The sequence below is a fragment of the Notolepis coatsorum genome (genome assembly GCF_963971535.1).
Source record: "Notolepis coatsorum genome assembly, chromosome: 10".
In the NCBI taxonomy this organism is placed as follows: domain Eukaryota; kingdom Metazoa; phylum Chordata; class Actinopteri; order Aulopiformes; family Paralepididae; genus Notolepis; species Notolepis coatsorum.
Window position 1 is genome coordinate 5,160,469 of NC_140174.1, and position 19,862 is coordinate 5,180,330.

Below are 19,862 nucleotides of genomic sequence, written 5' to 3' on the forward strand. Positions count from 1 at the left end.
TTGGGGAGCTGCTAACTATAGAGGCCATAACCACAGTATTACATATACTCTTGTTAGCTTTATGAGGCTACATCAACACGCTCCTATGAGTGCAGCATATTAGCTTTATGAGGCTACATCAACATCCTATGAGTGCAGCTATAATGTTAGCTTTATGAGGCTACATCAACATGCAGGCTCCTATGAGTGCAGCTAATGTTATGAGGCTCTGCCCCCCCTCCACTCCTCTAACACCCACCTCGCTCTGCCCCCCCCCTCCACTCCTCTAACATTTTATTTATTAATTTTATTATTATTATTTATTTGTTGCCATTAAAATAATTCTCCACTTGCACAACCTGAATATAGGGACTTCCGGCTGACTTCCGGTTGCCAATAGCACTTCCTGTCCCATCCAAATACATTGGTTTTAGCTACTTTTCTCCCCTTATTTAAACAACTTTGTCGTCACAGAGAGGCAATGAAACGTTTGTATTATTATAGTATAGAATGTATTTAATAAGCAAACGTTTGTCAGCAGGGTTTTTGGGCTGTATTTCATGTAAAAACGCTTACTGTTAGTTTCCTTGCTCAGCCAGCATTAGCTAACAGAAGCTAGTGGTTAAACAGGCCGGATTAGCTTTGAGCTAACTATCTTTCCCGACCCATGTATTCATTCCATTCTAAACATAACGTTAGTTTACAAAACATGACCTGTCTATATAACGTTGAGGAACAAATTATAAGTGTGTGGGTGTGTGTTTTGGTGAACATTGGACTGCAAACAGAAAATGCATCACAGTTAGACAGTAGCTACTGTTAGCTGTCCTTCCGGATTAGCTTTGAGCTAACTATCTTTCCCGACCCATGTATTCATTCCATTCTAAACATAACGTTAGTTTACAAAACATGACCTGTCTATATAACGTTGAGGAACAAATTATAAGTGTGTGGGTGTGTGTTTTGGTGAACATTGGACTGCAAACAGAAAATGCATCACAGTTAGACAGTAGCTACTGTTAGCTGTCCTTCCGGATTAGCTTTGAGCTAACTATCTTTCCCGACCCATGTATTCATTCCATTCTAAACATAACGTTAGTTTACAAAACATGACCCGTCTATATAGCGTTGAGGAACAAATTATATAGACGGGTAATGTTTTGAACAACTAACGTTACGTTTAGAATGGAATGCATCGGCAAAGATCCGTTAGCTCAAAGCTATTCCGGCCAGTTTATCAACTTCCTGTCATTTAGAAATATGATTTTATAGTGAAAATCATTACCAAAACGTCCGGAAAAACCTAACGGGAGCATTATAGACGGTCATACAAATGTACAAATGCTATAAGGTGGCAAGAAATGCACTATAAACAATACTTTATGCATCAGCAAAGATCCTTAGCTCAAAGCTATTAAGGCTAATGCTGGCTAACAAGAGGCTAGCGCAAGAAACGACGCCGCAAACCATTGCCGAGCCAGAGCCGGTTTATCTTTGGCGAGCCCGAGTCGGCTCTGCCCCGGCAACCATTGCCGTGCCAGAGCCGGTTTATCTTTGGCGAGCCCGAGTCGGCTCTGGCACGGCAAGCCGAGCCGGGCCAGAGCCGGTTTATCTTTGGTGAGCCCGAGTCGGCTCTGCTTCGGCAACCATTGCCGTGCCAGAGCCGGTTTATCTTTGGCGAGCCCGAGTCGGCTCTGGCACGGCAAGCCGAGCCGGGCCAGAGCCGGTTTATCTTTGGTGAGCCCGAGTCGGCTCTGCTTCGGCAACCATTGCCGTGCCAGAGCCGGTTTATCTTTGGCGAGCCCGAGTCGGCTCTGGCACGGCAAGCCGAGCCGGGCCAGAGCCGGTTAATCTTTGGCGAGCCCGAGTCGGCTCTGCCCCGGCAACCATTGCCGGGCCAGAGCCGGTTTATCTTTGGCGAGCGCGAGTCGGCTCTGCCCCGGCAACCATTACCGCGCCAGATCCGGCTCATCGTTGGCGTGCCGTGCCGGACATATGCCGAGTGTGCCGACCGGTAGCCGGAATTGGGCCGAGTATGCTGGCCACCTGGGTACTGTGGGATTTGGGTCTGTCCCTCCTCTCTCTGTTCCAGGGGAGGTTGGTAACAATGTGGGGGCCGGACCTCCATGTGGAGGTTGATTCTGCCTATAACCTTTTCCCTCTCATCGCTTATCTCTGGGCAGCCGGGACATTTCATACGGGACACTCTTCTATCTTCAAGGCCTTCGGTTGAACCCACAGCCAGGATGTGTGAGGCATGGGTCAGTCGTAAATGCAACTATTTAGTTTCAGAACAGACCCATCTGCGTTATCAGAAGAGCTCAAGGAGAGAGAGAGAGAGAGAGAGAGAGAGAGAGAGAGAGAGAGAGAGAGAGAGAGAGAGAGAGAGTTCTTCTGGTGGCCGACTTTGAGGGAGACAGACCTAGATAGGAGCTGGTTTAGGAAGAATGATCATTCATTGAATATTGTGCATTTTGTCTTTTGTTCTTTTATTCTTACTAGATAAACGTGGACATCTAAACCCAGAAGGATGAATGAAAACTTTATTTAACAGATTGCAGAATGGGTACAATACAGTACGGCTCAATACATACAATTGTTAAGGGGATGCAGACCTGAGGAAGACGTTTGTCTTGTTTACATCAGGGTCCCCCATTTTCAATTCATATAGACATTTATGACATACACAACATACATGACATTTATGGCATAGGGACATATAGGTCTTTAGTACTGATACATTTGTGACATAAACGGTATTCAAATATACAGTACTGTTACCCCTAGATCCTGACAGAGTATGTTATGGTTTGAAACCGACCCCGACCCCAACAGCACGGCACAGACAGGTAGTTCAGAGTTAGCCAAAGACTAGGGCGTATTTATTTCTGAAACAGGAATGAGCGAAATAACAATAAAACAACAAAGGGGAGAATGTTCTTGGCAGAGTTGTCTGCGGCTCTGCAGATCGTCCCGGTATTGAGATGGTGAAGCGGCGTAGCGCCACTGCCTCTGCGGCTCTGCAGCTACTCCAGGATCCAACTCGGGGAGGAACGGAGAGAGAGAGAGAGTGGTCAATAAACAAGCCAACGGAATACAGAGGCAGTCCAGTCCTCCTTAGCTGAGTCCAGTATAATCACACGTGACTTAATCTTCAGTGTTACCAACACACAAGTTTAGCTGAGCCCAGTACAATCCCACGTGACTTAATCTTCAGTGTTACCAACACACAAGTCTAGCTGAGTCCAATACAAAACAAAAACGGCAAATCTTCAGTGTTATCCAAACACACAGAAAACAGAGAATCCAAAAGGTTCGTTCCAAAAACTCACCAAAGCGCAAATGCGCAAAGCGGGCAACGAGGCACAGCTCCAACGGATGATAGATATACACAACAGCGGCGACTTCCATAGACGTCCTGAAGAAAAACAGACGAGGCACAACAACGGGGGGAACAGGCAGTAGCAGTGGTAATCCAAAACGACCCGACAACGATTGACAAAAAGACCCGAGTATATGAAGGGCTCTGGAACGCTGATTACAAACAAACGACAGGTGCGTGACGGCAATTGGTAATTGACCTAGAAGCGTGTGGCGGCAATGAGCCAATCCTCTTCACAGTACCTTGAAGCGTGTGGCGGGAATGGGCCAATCCTCACAGTATATACATATGATGGGGAGGGGACTGTACATTAGGAGGGGGTGGGTGGGTGGGAGAGAAATATACATACGGCGGGGAGGGAATATATACATGCGGTGCGGAGGAGAGTGTCTATTAGGAGGTGGTGGGGGTTTTGGGCATTTTTTTTTTTTGTATTTTATTTTTTTTTATTATTTTTTAAACAAACACATAAACAAACATGACAACACACGATTAGATATACAAGCATTGTAAACAGTGCACATCAGTTAACTCACCATTTGGATAAATGTTTTGTACAAGATATACCCCTAATACCTGCTATCTATTCCCCTACACACATATGCTCTTGCTCGCACCCCCCGCCCTGGACCCCCCAATGGATAATCCATCCATTATCCTTCACTCCTAACCAGACATTACCATTAAATGCTAGCTTTTATTCTCTCCACCACTTCTAACCACATTGTCATTTTGGATTCATTGAGACCCAAAATTCTTGCTGTAGATATTTCTAGATAAATCACATTGAGATATGTAAGAATCCAGACCTTTCGGCAAATTTTTTCCGGTTGAAACCATCGTGATGCTATCAGTTTTTTAGCCACTGTAATACCAGATAGAACCAATCTCTTTTGCTGTATAGGTACTGCATACTCAAAAACATCATTCAGCAATAATACAGAGGGGGGGTGTACAGGTATATTCAGAATTAAGAGATTTGATAATTGCTGGGTCACCTCTTTCCAGAATATCTTAACTGGTGGGCAGTCCCACTCCCAATACATGTGCATAAATGTCCCCTTGTCCCCATTTGTACATAAGGAGCATTTGGGGTCTTGTTTAAGACCCATTCTGTTCAGTCTTATAGGAGTCAAGTATGTCATATGAATATAGTTAAGATTGATTTGTTGATGGTCCGGGTTCCTTGATGCAAGTCGTACATTTGCCCAGGCTTCTTGCCAGTCAAAATCTTCTTCTAGGTCTGGTATATCCCTCCTCCAAACAGAGTCTAGGTGGAGGGTTTCATACGAAGCCGTTAGTAATTGATGATAAAAATCTGATACAAAACCTCTCGATGTCTCTCTTTCATAGAAAAAATTGTGGTATCTGTGGTGTACAATTGGTATCCTTAATGGAACACCGTGAGCCTTCAAACATGCCAATAACTGTGCGTAAAAATAATATGTGGAATCGGTGAGATACATTTTTTTTTCTATTTCCTCATAACTACAAATACCCTGTTTGTTGAAAACATCTCCTAATGTATGTATGCCTTGCTTTTCCCATCTAGGGAATCTTATAGGTCGTTTATCAATCAGGAGTGCATTGTTATTGAATAAGGGAATATGATTATGCCATTTATGTGGATTAGAATATTTTTTTGTGTTTCACGCCATATCCGGATCGCATGTGTAATTATGGGGCCAAATTTCAGTTTGCATTGCTTAATTGATATTTTGGTGTATACTATGTCCTACAGTCTCTGTGGTGCTACTATATTTACTTCTAAATTTCTCCAGGATACTGATGCTTGGGGTTCAAACCAGGTTGTCAGTGGTCTTAAAGTGTACGCCTTAAAATAGTGGAAAAAATTTGGGATTGCCATCCCTCCGTCGGCTTTGTTTCTCTGTGCGGTGGATCTTTTTATACATGGTGGTTTGTTATTCCAAATAAATTTATATGCGGAAGAGTGTAATTTTTTCCAGTAACCATCTGGAGGGGGTAACGGAAGCATTGAGCTGATGAAGTTGATTCTAGGTAAGACATCCATTTTAACTATTGAAACCCGTGCCTGTACTGAGTTTTTAAGTTTTGACCACCTGTCAAGGTCGCATTTGATTTTATTTTGGATTTCTATGTAATTGTGTTTCACCGTTTGGCTTATGGTAGGGAATACTTCAACTCCCAAGCATCTAAAGTGTTTAACCATTGGTATTTCTTCTGGAAGACTTGTATTCTTTGCAGGGGCGTTCAGTGGAAGGAAAGCCGACTTTGGCCAGTTTATTTTAAATCCCGATAGGTCGCCAAAGTCGTTAATCAACTTGAGAAGATGAGGCATTGCGGTGTTAGGGTTTTGCATGAACAGTATTACGTCGTCCGCATATAGACTAATTTTGTGTTGTGTGCCCTTGATTACGATTGGTTCTATGAGTTGGGATTGTCTTATATATTGTGCTAAAGGTTCTAGTGATAAATCGAATAGTCCGGGACTAAGAGGGCAACCCTGTCTAGAAGAGCGTGATACTGGAAATATTCCGGAGGTGATTATACCTGTTGTAATCATGGCCGATGGGTCTTTGTATAATACTTTAATCATATCAATGAATCCTTTTCCTAACCCCATCCTTTCTAATACTGCCCATAGATATGACCATTCCAGCCTATCAAAAGCTTTCATTGCATCCAGGGACAGCATCGCCTTGGGTGTGGTGTCGTCCTTGCTGGCATCTATTACGTATAGTAATCGTCTTGTGTTGTCAGTGATCAAACGGTTTCTTATGAAGCCAGTTTGATCCGGATGAACTAAAGACGTCATATGCTTTTGAAGTCTAATGGCTAATACCTTAGAGAACAGTTTGATATCGGTTCCGAGGAGGCTTACGGGTCTATAACTACCGCACTCGGTGGGGTCTTTGTCTTTTTTAAGGAGGACTGTTATGAGTGCAATATTGTCGTTCTTATGAAAGTTCCCCTCCTTGATTGAGTATAAAATCATATTAAGTAATAGGGGTCCAATTATGTCCCAACATGAGAGGTACATTTCTGGTGGGATACCGTCTCTTCCAGGAGCCCTACCACTTTGCATTTCACTTCCTGAGTTCCTCTAGTGTGATTGGTGTTTCTAACTGTTTAGCATCATCCTCTGAAAGTTTGGGGAGGTTAATTTGATTAAGATATTGTGTCCATTTTGTTTTGATCAAAGGTCGTTTCTGATTTATACAAGTTGGAGTAGAATTCTTTGAATGTCGTATTTATTTTTTTGGTGTCTGTTACAAGTCCTTGTTGTGCTTTAATGGAGGTTATATCTGCAAATTTTGCGTTAACTCTTAATCGCGTAGCTAGTAGGTGACTTGGTTTGGAACCTTGAGAGTAATGCTGTTGTCTTGTGCTACGTATTTGTACTTCAGATTGTTGTCTGTAAATGGCGTTAATCTCTATTTTTAGTAAATTAACTTGAGATTCCAGTTGAGCCGAGTCGTTATATTGTAAATAAGTAAATAATGTAGAGTAGAGCGTTTCTAATTCCGCCAGTTTTGATCATCGATTCTTGCGTATTTTAGATGAAAAGCTATCCGTGAAATCCTTGATCATTCCCTTTACCGACATCCATAATATTCTAGGGTCCGGCACCGAGTTCACATTCTCTGGTAGGAATACTGATTTGGGCATTTACGGTGGCCAGTTTCGAATTGCAGCCTCCCGTAGGTGCTCTTTAAGAGCGGTTTTGAATGTGGGTAGGGATTCGCATTCCTTTACAGCTTTGGGTAGGGAGTTCCACATTGATGTGGCATAATTGCAAAACGTGTTTAGTCCCTTGTTTGAGCCGAATCTGGGTTTAACATGATTTGTTGAGCTTCCTCTGGTGTAGTGGTTGTGGTATTCACTGACCTTTGGGAAGTATTTTGACATGTACATGGGTACCTTAGTCGTATAGTGTATCTTGTAGACCAGGCCCATTGCAAGTTGCTGTACTCTGTCGTCTACTCTAAGCCATCCTAGGTTGTCAAAGTGGGCAGGGGTGAGGTGGGTTCTAGGAGTAAGGTCAAGCAGTAGTCTGACCAGTTTGTTTTGAGATGTTTGTAATTTTGTTTTTAGCGCCTTTGAGGTGCTTTGGTACCATGAGGTGCAAGCATAGTCGTAGTACCCCTGAATGAGTGCTCCTGCCAGAGTCTTCAGGGTATTCTTGTTTACCAGAGAGGAGATCCGGTACAAGAATCGAGTTCGTTGGTTGACTTTTTTTATTACATTGGATGCCATTTTGTCACAGGAGAGATTAGCCTCTAGGATGGAACCCAGGTAGGTAATTTCATCTTTCCTTGTGACAATATTGTCACCCACTGTAACTGAGAAGCCGTCGGTCTTGCTGAGTTTGTTATTTGAACCGAAGAGAATGGACTCTGTTTTGCCCATGTGTAATGATAGTTTGTTATCAGCGAGCCATATGCAGATTCTGCCTAGTTCCGAGCTGAGGGTTTTTTCAACCTGTAACTTGTTCTTGTCAGAGACCAGCAGGGCTGAGTCGTCCGCAAACAGGAACAAGTTGCAGTCACAAGCTGACGACATGTCATTTGCATAAATTAGGAACAGTAGCGGTCTAGTATGCTTCCTTGTGGAACACCACAGCTCACTGTGAGGGGGGGGGATAGGGTACCGTTTACCTCCACCATCTGTTCCCTCCCCTCAAGGTAGGATTGCATCCAGCTCACTGATAGACTATCAAAACCAATTGCTTTTAGCTTGTCAATCAGAATGGAGTGATTGACCGTGTCAAAGGCCTTTTGTAGGTCCAGCATGACCATGCCGCAGTATTTGCCTGCGTCCACCTCTTGTTTGATGTGGTCATTCAAATAGAGAAGGCATGTGTCAGTGGAGTGGGATGTTCTGAAGCCAGATTGGAATTCGTAGATTAGATTTTTTTCCGCTAGGTACTTTTCAACCTGTTCGTAGACTATTTTTTCCATGACTTTCGAGATGGAGGTGAGAATAGAAACAGGGCGGTAGTTGCCTGGGTCTAATTTGCTGCCCTTTTTGTGCAGAGGGGTCACCCTCGCAATTTTGAAGTCCTTGGGGACGTGTCCCTGTTTTATGGAGAGGTTTATTATGTGTGTGATGATTGGGGTGATGGCGGCTGCTGAGTCTCTGAGGAATTTGGAAGGGATGTTGTCGTGGCCAGTGGCCTTGTTAGGTTGGAGGGCGCTCAGTTTATTGAGTACCTCATCTGTTGTTACCATTTCCAGCTTGAAGTCGTCCTTGCGGACCCCTAGGTTTTTGTAGTAAGCTACTATGTGTTCTACCCCATAAAGCCCTGAGTGGGAGGGTAGTTTGATTACCAGTGTTGTGGCTATGTTTGTGAAGAAAATGTTTAAGTAATTGGCTACATCCAGCTTGTCTGTGATGAGCGTGTTGTCCGTTTTTATGTTTATGTTTGAGAATCTGGTTTTAAGTTTTTTACTGCATCCTAGTTGATTATTGAGTAATTTCCAAAGTTCACGTGGTTTGTTTTTGTTTTCCTCAGTTTTGTCATTGATGAAATTCTTTTTTGCAGTTTTGATCATGGAGTTTACGTCGTTTCTTAGTCTGTTTCTTTCTAGTTTGAGTTCAGTCACGTGGGCTTGGAGTTCACTGCTCGTGCTTTTAGTAAGCTTTGACTGACTTTTACGAAACTCAGAGCATTTTTTGTCTCTGGTTTTCATAGCGGCCAGTATTTCGGAGTGCATCCACGGCTCAGCGCGATTTTTTACCCTGGTGGTTCTTAGGGGGGCCATGTCGTTTAGTATTGTTGAGAATTTGGTTTTGAAACCAAGCCATGTTTCTTCAACCAGTGTACCATTGAGTTCATCTGACCAGTCCAGACTCTCCAGTTCAAGGTTGAAGGCCTCGCTAGAGTAGGTTTTTAGGTCTCTAGATGTGACTGTTTTGTGGCAGCCAGCCTTTTGTTTTAGTTTTTTGCGGGTACAGAATATCATATAATGATCACTTAACCCGCATGCTATAACCCCTTTATTGGAGATCTTGGACTTGTCGGAGGTCAGAATGAGGTCAATGGTAGTCTGAGTTGATTCACATACACGTGTGGGTTGGGTGATTAGCTGGCTGAGGCCGTGCAGATCACAAAACCTACTGAATGACTTGAAGACGGGTGCATCTTTTCGTTGCATATCCGTGTTCCAGTCTCCAATAAGAATTTTGTCTACATCCTCAACTCCAGCTAAACACCCATCCAGTGTATCATAAAAGCCACTATGATTTGGCGGCCTGTAGACTGTGCCAACCAGTAGGGATTTCGCCCTTTCGAATAGGATTTCCACCCATACAGTTTCAATTGATTTATGATTCAGGTCATTTCTGTTGATGAATTTGGTGTCCTTGTGTATGTACACACAGACACCACCTCCATGTTTGTTTCTATCATTCCTGATTATTGAGTAGTTCTCAATCTCTATCTCTGGATCTTTTACAGAATCGTCAAGCTTAGTTTCTGAGAAGCACAGTATGTTTGCCTTACCATTTATGGTAAGTATGTGTGTGTGTCTGTCTGTCTGTCTGTCTGTCTGTCACAACATTGAAGAAATGTGTGTGTGAGAGAGAGAGAGAGAGAGAGAGAGAGAGAGAGAGAGAGAGAGAGAGAGAGAGAAATATTATTGAGTATGTCTACCATTTTCTCTATGTCTCTCTTTGTGCTTATGAGTTTTAGTGGGTTATAATTGACACTAATTAGAGGTAGTTAATGACGATAGAAAGTCCTGAACTAAGTAAAAAAAAACATCTTCTATCTATGAATCACAGTCAAATAGACACTGTCTCTTTAAAGCGACTCCTCCCCTGGACAACTGTAACCAGGAAGCACCTCCCACCACCCACACGATCAGAGTTCACTCTATAACCAGGAAGCACCTCCCACCACCCACACGATCACTCTTCCTGAGAAAACAAAACTTAGAGTGTCGTTGTCTTTGTAGAATAAAATGGCGCAGCAAGGAGTTGATCTGGACCGGGACCAGTTCTGCTGTTCTCTCTGTCTGGATCTACTGAAGGATCCGGTAACTATTCCCTGTGGACACAGCTACTGTTTGGGCTGTATTACAGACTGCTGGGATCACGGTGATCAGAAGGGGATCTACACATGTCCCCAGTGCAGGGAGACCTTTACTCCGAGGCCTATTCTGAAGAAAAACAACATGCTGGCTGAAGTGATAGAACAACTAATGAAGACAGGACTCCAAGCTGCTCCTCCTGATCACTGTTATGCTGGACCTGGAGACGTGGCCTGTGATGTCTGCACTGGGAGAAAGCAGAAAGCCCTCAAGTCCTGCCTGTTATGTCTGGCTTCTTACTGTGAAACTCACCTCCAGCCTCACTATCAATCTGATACCTTTAAGAAACACAAGCTGGTCAAAGCCTCCACACGGCTTCAGGAGAACATCTGCTCTCGTCATGACAGGATTCTGGATGTTTTCTGTCGTACTGATCAGCAGTGCATCTGTTATTTGTGTTCCATGGATGAACATAAAGGCCACGATACAGTCTCAGCTGCAGCAGAAAGGACGGAGAGACAGAAAGAGCTTGGCATGAGTCAGCAGAAAATCCACCAGAGAGTCCAGGGGAGAGGGAAGCAACTCAAAGAGGCCCAACAGGCTGTTGATTCTCTCAATCGCTCTGCTGATAAAGCAGTGGAGGACGGTGAGAGAATCTTTACTGAGCTGATACGCTCCTTGGAGACGAGGCGCTCTGAGCTGAAGAAGGTCATCAGAGCCCAACAGAGGACCACAGTGACTCAGGCTGAAGAATTGCAGAAGAGACTGGAGCAGGAGATAGCGGACCTGAGGAGGAGAGACACTGAGCTGGAGCAGCTCTCACACACAGAGGACCACATCCACTTTCTACAGAGTTACCCCCCCCTCTCCAGTCCCAGTGAGTCTACAGACTTACCCAGCATCAGTGTCCTTCCTCTCCTGTACTTTGCAGATGTGACCGAGGTCGTGTCTGAGCTGAGAGACAAACTAGAGGATGTTCTGAAAGAGCAGTGGCCGAGAATCTCAACAACAGTGAATACTGTTGATGTTTTACTGCCACCAGAGCCCAAGACCAGAGCTGACTTCTTACAATATTCCTCTCAGATCACACTGGACCCAAACACAACACACACACGTCTGTCTTTGTCTGAGGGGAACAGAAAAGCAACATGGATGCAGCAAGAACAGTCATATCCTGATCACCCAGAAAGATTCATTGAATGGCGTCAGGTTCTGGGTAGAGAAGGTCTGACTGGACGCTGTTACTGGGAGGTGGAGTGGAGTGGATGGGTTTATGTAGCAGCCTCCTACAAAGACATTAGTAGAACAGACTCTGAGGAGAAGAGTGTATTTGGATTAAATTCTAAATCCTGGGCTTTAGATTGCAGTCCTCCAGGTGATTACCTCTTCAGACACAATAACAAGAGGATCACAGTACCGGGCCCCCGGTCCTCCAGAATAGGAGTGTACCTGGATCACAGGGCAGGTACTCTGTCCTTCTACAGCGTCTCTGACACCATGACCCTCCTGCACAGAGTCAACACCACATTCACTCAGCCCCTCTATCCTGGACTTTGGCTTCATTCATACCCTGCGAAGGCTGAGTTTTGTGAGCTGAAGTAGAGATCAGTGACGTTCACAGCTCCTCTACCCAGGGTTTGGGGTTTAAATTGATCTTGAAGATGCTGAGTTGTGAAAGATGAGGTAATTAGGAGTTACATTCACTCAGTCACTCTATCATTGTTCTGAGGGACACACACATACACTGTTTTTCTTTGTTTCTAGTTTCTTGCCTACCGGGGTAAAGTTTGTTTGATTAGATCTTTGCATATTCACATATTTGATTCCTATCTTCAATACTTCTGTCCCTTTGCATGCAGGGGAGTCAAAATCTTTATTTTCATACTCCGGGTAGGCTGGACAACAATATGCAACCATTGTGTATTAGTATTTTATCACCTTTGGTCATTTTGGTCATTACTGTGGGATTTGGGTCTGTCCCTCCTCTCTCTGTTCCAGGGGGGGTTGGTAACAATGTGGGGGCCGGACCTCCATGGAGGAGGTGGATTCAGCCTATAACCTTCTCCCTCACCTCTTGTCTCTGGGCAGCCGGGACACTTCATACGGGACACTCTTCTATCTTCAAGGCCTTCGGTTGAACCCACAGCCAGGATGTGTGGGGCATGGGTCAGTTGTAAATGCAACTATCTTGTTTTAGAACAGACCCATCTGCGTTATCAGAAGAGCTCAAGGAGAGAGAGAGAGAGAGAGAGTTGTTCTTCTGGTGGCAGACTTTGAGTGAGACAGACCTAGATAGGAGCTGGCTTAGGAAGAATGACCATTCATTGAATATTGTGCATTTTGTCTTTTGTTCTTGTATTCTTACTAAATAAACGTGGACATCTAAACCCAGAAGGACCCGTGTGGATATTTGCTTGAAACTTGCCGTTTCACCGACTGAACCTCAATATAGAACTTTGAACAAAACGCAAAGGAATTGACTTGAACTCACTATTTCCATGTGCTACACGAGAAATTCAGTCTAAATCTAACATTACCAGTGAAATTCAATATTGTTCAAATGAAACGAGTTAGAGTTCATAGAAACATAAGTATACTCTACACTAGTATCAATAATACAAATATGTGTGTATGTACAGCCCACCCTGTTATAAATATACAAATAACTGCTAAGTCTATTCCCGGTACAAATATAGCTAACTCTATCTTATGTCTACTCCCGTTACAATATATATTGTAGCTATAATTATAAATATAAGTTTATCCTGTGCAATACAGTACTCCATACTAAGTCTACCTTGATCTGTATATGGAACATAAGATATTTGGAACTTTCTGAACCTATTGTAAATCGTAATATAGATCAGTTTTACTATGTTTGCAAACATTTTTGGTGGAATACGTCAGATAACCTTTCTGTTTCAATATGATGCATAATTAAATAGTTCCAAGAGTCAATTATTTGTGTTAAATTAGGGAAAGAATAACTGTATAAGGTGACTGTACATATTTTCATATAAACATTTAATAAGTATAAAGTAATTAATCATAAAATGAGTTACCCATGAAATATAAAGGGCAATGTATAGTGTGTGTATACATATATAAAAATAACAACACTTTCACAAGTTCATAGTTCATTCAAAAGATATATTGATTTAAGTATCCAACAGGACTTGACATAAACATTTGTACAGTAATGATGAGAGACAAGTTATGCAACACACCTGCACTCTATTTCAGTTCACTGAAGATATCATATATTTCCTTATAAAATAACAACATGTTGTAAAGGTCAAAGGTTGTGCAAGATCTTCAAGCTTTGTCCTTGGACCATATCTTGTTCCACATATGAAATAAATAATCCATAATAAATAGGACTGTTAGTTATTTTGTATATTATCTATAGAACAAATTTTCAAACGGACACAAAGGCTGGTTATAGCACTCTGAAATTGAAATGATATAACATGTCACTATGTTATTTGCTATAGAAACACTGCTAGGAGTATAGTATATATTGTATACTGCGCTGAATTAACTCTTCATCAAAACGTTATAGCTAAGTGTTTTATTCACAATGTGAAATCAGATATTGCATAAAAGCAACAGAACACTCAAGGCCGTGCGTTGTAATAAATCTAGTAAATAGAGTCGCGGCTGAGATGATGGAAATACTTTAGATGTGATGTGATGTTATTTATGTTGTTCTATTGCTTAATCACTTCCTGTAGTAACATTTACAGAAACATGTTACATTATGGTTCACTGCAGATTTGGAAAGGCCGTCACCAGGGTTAACATTCTAACCCACCTCTTCAACCTCGCGATCCCAGCATAGAGATGCGTGTAAACGGTAAATGGCTGCATTTATATACTAGCACTTTTATCCAAAGCTCTTTACAATTTGTTCCTCACATTTTACCCGTTCACTCACACATTCACACACCGACGGCGGAGGCGACCACGCAAGGTGCCAACCTGCTCATCGGGAGCAATTAGGGGTTAAGTGTCTTGCTCAAGGACACTTCGACACGTTGCCCGGGAGGAGCGGGAATCGAACCGTGAACCTCTGGATTACCAGACGACTGCTCTACTCTGTTGTGTGTCTGCTGAGCAAGGGTAGAATTACCTATGCCTATGGAGTCAATGGAAAGAAGACAGACGCATAATGGGGTAAACCGTTGTCAGAACTCAGGTAATTTTGATTTCAATGCCATTATGTATGACTAGCAATCTGTCTGAGTCGATGAGAGCTTTCTTATGTCTAACTAGGCCGCCATTCAAAATGCCATTCCAGCTCATACTGGCTGCATATCCTTTCTACTGTCTATAGAAGCTCATTGGTTTGGATAGAATTTCTAGAGTTTTTTTTTTTTTTAATGTTCTCTAATCTGTATATTGGCCTGGTGTGTTATCGTTGTATTAATTGTGATACTGCACACGATAACTATTCAATATAAGGATCTTGAATACAAGGTGTAGTGGTTTATGCCCTATAGTCAATACAATGACAAGAGATTTGGACGGGCCATTGTAACACTTGGCAACTCTCACTGATTTACAGTATAAACTGGTGGCAGATTATCATGGACACAAGATGGCGCTATTCACCATACAATCATTAGACTAGCTTGCCTTCATTTGCACCTTTCCAATGTTGTCCCAGTGCACCTGGTGATGTGCTGGTAAAGACACCATTGACATGATGCAGATATTTTACATTGCAAAATTTGCTGGAATGCTGCCATCTGATTAGGTTAAAGGGGCATTTCACCAAAACAACAGCGGCAATTTATTTTACAAATAATCACAGTTTTGCAAATATTCATTTATTTTGACAGCTATTGAGACTAAATGAGTTTGAATATGGCAATCAGTAATGTCATCGGGGACACTGAATCAGCCACGGTCAGGGACAAGGCCAAGCTGCAGCGGGTGATACCATCAACGGAGAGGGTGATCGGCTGCCCCCTTCCCTCCCTCGTGTCCTTACATTCCACCAGGGCCTTGAGGAGGGCGAGGAAGATCATGGCAGACCCCGCCCCCACCCGGGTCACGGCCTCTTCATCATGCTCCCCCACGGCAGGAGGCTACGGCTGCCCAAGACATTAACACTAGCACAGCCATGGAGAAAAGGACACTATTTCACGCCGGGAACGGGTCAGATGACCCGACAGCCTTTAGAATGGAGATGGGAGGGAGAGAAGGGAGGGAGGGAGGGAGGGTCAATGAGGGAGGGAGGGAGGGAGGGAGGGAGGGAGGGAGAAGGAGAAAGGGAGGGAGAGAGAGAGAGGGAGGGATAGAGGAAGGGAGGGAGGGAGAGGAAGTGAGAAGGAGGGAGATGGAGGTATAGAGAGAGGGAAAGAGGGAGAAAGAGAGAGGGATAGAGGAAGAGGGAGGGAGGGAGAGAAAGGGAGGGGGGAGAGAAAGGGAGAGGGGAGAGAAAGGGAGAGAGAGAGTGAAAGGGAGGGAGGATGAAGGAGGGAGGGAGGGAGGATGAAGGAGGGAGGGAGGTCGCCGCTCAGCAGAAATAGCTGAAATAACGTTCTAATTCCATTTTCCTGAAGTCATTTGGACATTTCAGAAACCGTGCTGCAGATAAAACGGGTACTTTTAGGAAAAGTCATTGAGTGACAGAGCTGGAGCTCGACCGAGTGACGAGGATACATTTATTGAAAATGTCTCGGGGTCATGTGACCCCTTGTCGGCTGTGCTAGTGTTAAAGTCCCGCCATAGACTGAGTTTCTTCCCCTCAGCAGCTCGCCTGGTAAACGGGTCAGGTGTCCCCCTGCTCCCCCCCCCCCCCCCCCCTCTATGGCGAGCTGCTAGGGCTGGACCTCTGGACTTGAACTGTGCTGCACTGTATCCATGTCCCCAACCACTGTGCACTTTACTGTCTTATTGTGGTCTCACTGTTCTGTCCTGTTTTGCACTTATTTATTTATCATTATTATTATTATGTTTATTCCTATTTGTGAAAAAAATCATGCACTGAAATGTCAAATCACGTTCCATTTGTACCTGTACAATATGGTGAATAAAGTCATCTGAATCTGAATCCTTGTGTTGTGTCAATCACAGCTCAATTAAATGATAAGGTAGCAGTCCCTATAAGACAAGATATTGCTATTTCATCTACATCATGGTGCTGTAATTAACACAAGGATCCAATGTCCCCGATGACATCACTGAGGGCCATATTCAAACTAATTTACTCTCAATAACTATCAAACTAAATTAATGTGTGCAAAACTGTTTCGAGTTTTTGGGATGTGCGTGAGTTCATGTGCAAAATATATCATTGTTTTTTGGTGAAGTTGCCCTTTAATATGTACAAAGTCATTCAAATGTGACCGTATAAGACAAATTCCCCTCCTCAGTTTTCAATAGACTAAGTTTGCCGAAATGGTAAATGCCATTGTCAAGTGCTCATGTTGGTATTCAGTATCATGAGTTCAGTATTTATCAGTACTCACGAAAGTATTGACAGCAAAACAAGAAATTGCATCAGACAAAATAACCTGTTGGACGTTGGAGATTTTAACCGTTTTATTTTGATCATGAGAAACATAATCAATGACAAGGAAAAAGATATCTCGAGAAACACAGATTGAAACATGACAGAGCTTCTGAAAGCTCTGAGTAAAGCAGATACTGCAAACCAGAACATGGGAGCAGTAGAAAACAAAATCACAGTGAATAAAGGAACAACCGAACAAGACAAAATAAGTGCTTTGTTAGGTGAATACATTCCTCTAGGGCAAAATATAGCCATACAACTACACATACATAAGCATCCGCACAGAAGCCAAAGACCAGAGCACCTGGTGTGAAAGCAAATCAAACATTCCTAAAAAAAACTAAAAGAAATTACAAATAAAAACAATAAAATAATAAGATACTAAGATAATAAGATTAATAAAACTGTGGTTCTAATGATAAGAGACAGCTGTATTGTCACAGCTTTTGCAATTCTTTGCGGTTTATAAAGAGATGTTTTATTGTGAAAACATAAATCAATTCAAGTCTAGACTAAAAAAATCTATTTTTGATAGGTACAGAAGGGAAGAAGAGCTTTAATTGCATATAAAAAAAAATAATAATAAATACGTATGATACTGTATTGTGCGCTATATCATATCACATTATATAATCATATTATAATTAATTTGTATATTATATTGAACTATATTTGCAGTATATACTATTATATTATGGTACTATATTGTATCATGTACTATATATCTCACATCACATTATATATGTGCTGTATACACTTATGTACTATATACTATTATATATGCTATTATATACTGCAGGTATACTATACTGTAATGTGTACTGTAATGTGTACTAAACACACTTTATATTTATTGGTAAAGGATTTGCACTACTACAACCCATACCTCAGTACACCTTACTGTAAATTGTACCTAAATTGTACCTCATCCCATTTCTGCTTTGCACTATATAGTATTGTATATTAGTATATCGCATAGTATATTGTATATTGTATGGTAACTCAGTTACTTCTATTCTGCATCGAACATTGTACATATGTATATACTGAACACTGTGACTTCTATTTTTACTTCTATTTTTACATGCTATACTATTTTATTTCATACTTATCGTGGAATCGTAACAGTAAGAAGCATTTTGTATAAAAGTATTCTGTACTTCTGTATGACAACTATTAAAGAAACTTGAAACTTGTGTGTACTGAAATGTGTACTATATGTATCTACTATGTATGTATGTAAATAAAAAAAATAAAAAATGAAACGTAAGTCTTCAGGGGTAGGGCCCGACAAGCCTAGTGCTTCTCCCTTCAGCCCTTTTCGGACAATTGGACAATGCTGCAATAGCAGCTGGTAAAACGTTGGTGATTTATGGAATGGACGTTGTTATGTGTCCAAAGCCTGAAATAAAAAATAACTGAACTGAACTGAACTGAACTGAACTGAACTGAACTGAAGAGTCAGGAATGAGGTATTTCAAATAAGGGGCATAAGTACCGAATAAAGGATTATTAGACTATCCTTTCCATTATGTCCCGGGTGGCGATGTCGCAAGAGTATCTCAGAAGAGTTTCGTTAAGCCCAGACCCCTCGGCACAGCATTTCTCAATATATACCGTTTATATATATTATTTATATAATCCTTTTCAAAACACACAGGAAATATCTATGTAGGAAAACATACTTTACAAAAAAAATAACAAGAATAGCTTTGTATAAACATTAAAACCTTTCATATATCAATATATCCTTTATACTGTAATATTTTGTTCTGTCGTAACTTGAGTAATAAAGGTATTCCAATAATTCCACAGTATAAGACAATGCCACGCACCCCGGCGTACTGTGTGTGTGTGTGTGTGTGTGTGTGTGTGTGTGTGTGTGTGTGTGTGTGTGTGTGTGTGTGTGTGTGTGTGTGTGTGTGTGTGTGTGTGTGTGTGTGTGTGTGTAGTGTGTGCGTGTGTGTGTGTGTGTGTGTGTGTGTGTGTGTGTGTGTGTGTGTAGTGAGTGTGTAGTGTGTGTTTGTTTGTTTGTTTGTTTATACACTGGTTACATTCATATCTCATTCGGCCACCGGGGGGCGGACTCATGGCTGGACTACACTTCTGAGTAGGACAGAGAAGTCATGCGTGCAGAACACTACAAAGAACCATTGCACTGATGTCGTTAACAGAGAGATTTGGACTCATATTGAACAGAAATAGAATTGACGAGACCAAGAGAAAAAGATGGTAACGGATGGCACCGCGAGGCGCAGTCACGATGGACTTCAGATGTTGTGAAGTGACTGTGGCGAGTAGCGGTGCTGTGGGTTCAACAACTCACTCTCACCCTTAAAAGACACACAGACACGTTGCAAAGCAGTGAGTTCACCTCTTGGTATAGCGGTCTGTGCTGTCGACCCGTGGTGCGGGAGACCGCGGGTTCGAAACTCCCTCGGGGCATCGGCATTTAAGGTGACGATATAACAACCGTTACAATTATGCAACAACAAAAAAAAATGCTAATATTCCTAACCATAGTGAGGATTAAATAATTAGGCCTCGAACGGGAGCCGTTTGATGGGTCTGGTAGTCATTTCACAATATTGATGAGCCTGATGTAAAAATAAAATTATAATAATTACACAAACAATGACGATAATTTCTTTTTTTTGCCAGAATGGTCGCTTGGTTTCGTCAATGCAAATTAAATCACGCGGCACGGAAGAATAGGACAATCCCCCGCGCTCCTCTGCAACAGAGAGCGAGCGTATCAGTGGTGGACTTAACGGGGGCTTGTCCACTCTTCAGTGTAATTATTGCTTTAGGTTCAGACACTTCAATGTAAAATGGTACCAAAAAATAACATAACCAGCTGTAGAACTTCCTTGGAACACAGCCTATGTTTTAAACAACAACAACAACAACAACAACAACAACAACAACAACAACAACAACAACAACAACAACATATACAATC

The 19,862-nt window shown here is 42.3% G+C and overlaps 1 protein-coding gene across 1 annotated transcript in view; it reads left to right on the forward strand.

Moving 5' to 3' along the window:
* LOC311235006 (uncharacterized protein) overlaps nt 1-12,065 on the forward strand; it is a gene marked incomplete at its 5' end in the record, with an annotated part of 67,250 nt that extends 55,185 nt beyond the window's left edge. The window contains one exon of the mRNA XM_084322316.1: nt 10,303-12,065. Within this exon, the coding sequence (XP_084178442.1) occupies nt 10,303-11,979 (1,677 nt within the window). The 3' untranslated portion in view covers nt 11,980-12,065. The remainder of the gene's footprint in view (nt 1-10,302) is intronic.
* Nucleotides 12,066-19,862: the final 7,797 nt, after the last annotated feature.